Here is a 4,599-nt window from a genome sequence, read left to right as displayed (position 1 = left end):
AGAAACGGCCCAATCTCAATGGGCTTTTTACACAAAATTACCTGGATAAGGTTGGCTATGGCCGTTTTTAGCCCCCCCCACATAAGGTTATGGTGGGTACCCCAACTTTCAGCAGCTGTCAAAAATTCCCCTAGGGAAACTGCATTTCAGTCTTTATGAGATGTGTTACTAGACACTTTTACAAACACATTTCTTGGTAAGGAATTTATTCGCAGATTTTTTAAATATCCCCCGACTATAACAACAGTATTCTAAGGTTTTAATACCTTTACGGGCCACGAGTTGAAAATCTCTGGTATAGTGTATTGAATTATATATATTATATATAGTTGACAAATAAAGCCAGCAACTTTTTTCCAGAATTTTGCAATCTTGGATTTTCATGCCTTGATGAGGTTATATGGATAGGCTACGGTCACCATTATGTGGCAAACCCACAATGGTTATAACATCTATACAGCCATTCTCTTAAAAGACATTATGCAACTTTAATATTGCTGAGTGCATTACAGAACAGCAAAGCATGATGCCAGTGTTACTAGCAACAAACCCTACCCTTCCAAGCAGACAAAGGAAAGCATATGGTGAACAGTGCGCCCTGCTGACCACATCCATGAATTACACATTACCACAAAATGATAGACAAATCACTAGGGAGTTAGCCTCGGAAACCCAGGCTTTTTTTTTGTTAACTAGGGAGTTGAAAAATAGGTAAAAAGGCACTCGTTCCTTTTCATTTAGCTTGCTTTGAACAAATTAATGTTAGACATTTGAAAGAGACAGATCTTTCTCCATTGGCCTACTTCATTTGAGATACGCACGGCTGAACTTTCTGGGTTTTTCGAATTTTATATCACATTTGTCCGTGGATGTTGTCCTTCCAAGTATTGCACAATTGGAAGGTGCTCCTTTAAAACAGTACTGAGGGCAATGTTAATCTGGATACGATGCACACAGGCGATAAAGCCTGGCATGGGCATAGCACAGGTGAGAAGTGAGACTACAATTGAGTTGCAATCTCTTATTACATTTCAACAATTACATATACCTCCTATGGACTTCTGTTTAATTTCAAATGTAGACACCAGGGCTATTTTCACAAAACAAATTTAATCAGTACCTGCACCTCGAATTATGGCTATTATTTCTGTTAAACGGGTTATTTTTAAGCATTCGGCATTTGGCAGTCTTATTCAGACTTATCACACTATTCTGAAAATCAATGAAGCCACAAGGACTAAAACAGGGACTGGTGATTTAATATAAATTTTTTATTCATCTTGTTCTGAAGTGTTTAGTCAAACAAGCCAAATCCCATGTCATCATCTGACCCCTCCTCTGCGGACTCTTCTTTCTTTTCTTCTTTCTTCTCTTCAGCTGTAAAAGATGTTGGACATCAAGGTTAAATTAACCTATCTTTCATTTTATAACATTAAGACTAACAAAGTATTAGCCAAGGTGAAGCAAGGCATTGTGTGTCAAATTATGTGCTAAAGTTTAAAAAAAATGAAAATGCTCACCTGCAGCAGCAGCGGGGGCGGCAGCTCCACCTCCACCTGCTGAAGCAGAGCTGGCAACTGCCACAGCGCCACCTGCGGGCATGCTGGCCAGCTTACCATAGCCTAAGAGGGGAAGGGTATTGCCAGATGTAAACAAGAATCCTTTTCAAATCGGTTTCCAATTACAAGGAATTTCACTTTGTAGTTGTTCACATACAGATTTTACACAACACACGAAGACTTTACACTGGTACATTATTAAAACTACTAAGGAAAAAGATGGTTCAAATCACAACAAATGTAGGCCAATTAAAAGAATGTACAGGTCACAGTAGGGCTGGGCAATGTGATTTATCAAACTTTTTCCTTGGTTACGATTAATGAATGATTATATCATTTTAATCTGTGAGCCGAGCTTGTAGATCGGACAATTAAGTATAATACAGGGTTATGTAGTTAATCAGACTAATCGATTTAGTTGATATAGATTATTTGGTTACAAGTCTGTTATTGGTTCTAAATATTGGTGAATTGCAGCCCTAGGTCACAGTGAATATGTACATAGTACTGCGTGTATAGAGCAGTGTATGATAGGTTAATGAAAGTCAAGCTAAACACTACATTTTCCAATCATCCATGTCACATTTAAACATTGGCCGACATTAATCATTCAATATGGCACTAGTTTACACAGCAGAGGCATGAGTAACAAGAAATGAAATGCAAAATCCGTAGCATCATATGAACTATTAAAATGAAGGTAGCATAACTGGTAACAAAGACATTACCTTGGGCAATCACCTCATCCACATTTTTTCCATTGAGTTCAGAGATGACCTGTTGTGCAAGAGAGCATATTAAGGTTAATATTAATTACAACAGAAAAACAGGAATGCCACCTTCAGGAAACCCGGGACTACAGTTATACACAGAGCATTCATCTTGAACACGCCATTGATTGATCGAATACATTATTAACAAGTGTGTTAACAATACTGTCAGGACAGTCAAAGGTTATGCTAAAAGGAGAACACAAAAAGCCCCAGGGGCTTGTTTCCACTGTGGTCCATAGCAGTTGTGTTATAATGTCAAAGGCAACATGTTTGAAATATGTTATACCTTCTCCATGCGTGTTTCGTCAGCCTCAATGCCAACACTTTCCAGGATTTTTTTAATGTCCTTGGCCGCTGGGCTGTTATTGCCTCCCAGGGCAGACAGAAGGTAAGCAGCAACGTAACGCATGCTAAGGAGCAGAAAATGTCAAACTGTCAATTTTAAACCACACCATCTATTAAATACACAATTAACACATTGCATAATATAACCACTTTGTCTGCATTTAATATGTGGCCATAAATACATAGATTTCAGTTCAGACAAATGAAACACTGCCATATATGATCTATACACATTTTGTGCTTCAAAATATGATGTTATAAACATGAATGTTGCAGCTGATTTGAGGTCAAGGGGTTACATTATGCAGTTAAGGTGACAGATGCTACCAACAGCCAATTTAAGATTGGAGACTTGCAATATGATATGATTCATAATTTATACTGATTTAGTCAAATTTGGAGTGTAAGTTACTAGCAGCTAGCAGTTTGAACACATCGTGTCCGTTGTGTAAATCTTAGCCATATGATAAATGATAATACACGAATGTCATTTATTCAGTGGTTTTAAGTAACTAAGTACTCATGTACTATACTCAAATACAATGTTGAGGTACTTTTACTTTACTGGATTATTTAAAATGTTTAACTAAACTCTAAACTTTTACTTCTACTCCACTACATCTCACTTTTTACCCCACTACAATTATTTGAAAACTTTAGTTATTAGTTGCTTTGTAGATTTTGATTATTATAACATACATTAACCTCTTCATTTGAAATTAGCCGATCTACAAGCTCACAACGCATCACATCATTGTGAGCTTGTAGATCTGCCATTTTCAAAAGTTTTTTTTTTTTACTTTGACATGATAACTTATGACACTTAACATTTTGGTTACCGGCCTTTTACTTGTAACCGAGTGTTTCTACATTGCAGAACTGATACTTTTACTTAAGTAAAGAATGCGAGTACTTTTTCCACCACTGGGAAAAAAAAATATGTAATCACGAATATCATACATTAAGATAAAACCACTGACGCTGAAAGAACAGACTGAATATTCATGGCCATGCACTTCTCAAATCAATGCGATGGCGAATGCATCTAGCTTCCATCAGTACGCATATAGAATTACATGAATGCTAGTACGGCCATATTTTCGTTCATTTGAACGAAACAAAAGCAAATAAGTCATAATTTTTCATGTTCCACCATGAGGCGGCTTGTGTGATCCGCGGCACACCGATGCTAACTTGCTAGTGCTAGCATGTCATGCGCTGCGCTGATAACACGTCAAATGTCCCTACAGTGTGAGTTATTTGAGGTGAATCTTTTAGAGTGGGATATTATTCATTGAGATGTAGTTGTTCTGGGGGTTATTTAACACTCATATGTCTATTTATATCACTTTATTAAGACACTCACTTGAGCTGGAAAGGCGAACGCGTGTAACGTCGAGATTGACACAGGCGGAAAGGACGTGACGCAGCAGGCTGGAAACGGATGTAGCAAGGAACAGAGTTGCCATATTTTGTGAGAGAAATAAGGAACCAGGTGTATGAAAACAAGCCCAAAAGAAGCAATTAGGCCACACGAGCGTTTGAAAATAGCCAATCTACAAGCTCACAACACGAGGTGACGCGGTGTGAGCTTGTAGATCTACTATTTTCAAAAACTCTTGAAATAAAACATGGAATATTTGGAATATTGTTTTGAAACATTCTAACAATATAAATGTAATGCTCCGCCCTGGCACAAAACATTTTCATGAAAATATTTGAGAACCACTGGTTTAAATAATGATTAAGCCTAAATAAGCAACTACACTTTTAGAAACAAGCCCCAAAAAAACCAAACTGCAACTAACATAACCATAACAAGCAACTTTACAGAATAACAAGCCCAAAGTCGCTTATAATAAGCGGACATGGCAACACTGTGTAACAGCTCAGCAGCAGTAAAAGAAAGAAAAAAATAAAAT

General features: G+C 37.3%; 1 protein-coding gene across 2 annotated transcripts; it reads right to left on the bottom strand.

Annotated features, from left to right (window-relative positions):
- Positions 1-1,250: 1,250 nt before the first annotated feature.
- Positions 1,251-4,123, bottom strand: rplp2b (ribosomal protein, large P2 b). 2 transcript variants are annotated; one of them, XM_080424618.1, is made up of 5 exons: positions 4,044-4,123; positions 2,619-2,742; positions 2,288-2,336; positions 1,521-1,622; positions 1,251-1,377 (listed from the first exon to the last, which is right to left on the bottom strand). In XM_080424618.1, exons 2-5 carry the CDS (start codon positions 2,739-2,741, stop codon positions 1,295-1,297), a joined length of 357 nt encoding a protein of 118 aa, XP_080280744.1. In that variant the 5' UTR covers position 2,742; positions 4,044-4,123; the 3' UTR covers positions 1,251-1,294. The 2 variants fall into 2 exon arrangements, with proteins under 2 accessions (XP_080280744.1, XP_080280745.1); XM_080424619.1 differs by having other exon boundaries at positions 1,251-1,371.
- Between the last annotated feature and the right edge of the window lie 476 nt (positions 4,124-4,599).

The sequence above is a fragment of the Gymnoscopelus braueri genome, assembly GCF_963280865.1.
Source record: "Gymnoscopelus braueri genome assembly, chromosome: 1".
In the NCBI taxonomy this organism is placed as follows: Eukaryota; Metazoa; Chordata; class Actinopteri; order Myctophiformes; family Myctophidae; genus Gymnoscopelus; species Gymnoscopelus braueri.
The sequence above is the reverse complement of the archived record's forward strand: the minus strand, read 5'-3'. Positions and strand labels throughout refer to the sequence as shown.

What these genes read in the sequence shown, in the direction of transcription:
- rplp2b (XM_080424618.1), bottom strand. Translation starts at nt 2,741, where the DNA reads ATGCGTTACGTTGCTGCTTACCTTCTGTCTGCCCTGGGAGGCAATAAC. An exon ending in ACGAAACACGCATGGAGAAG is followed by an intron (nt 2,337 to 2,618) that starts GTATAACATATT and finishes CTTGCACAACAG; the next exon opens with GTCATCTCTGAACTCAATGG. An exon ending in GGATGAGGTGATTGCCCAAG is followed by an intron (nt 1,623 to 2,287) that starts GTAATGTCTTTG and finishes TTCCCCTCTTAG; the next exon opens with GCTATGGTAAGCTGGCCAGC.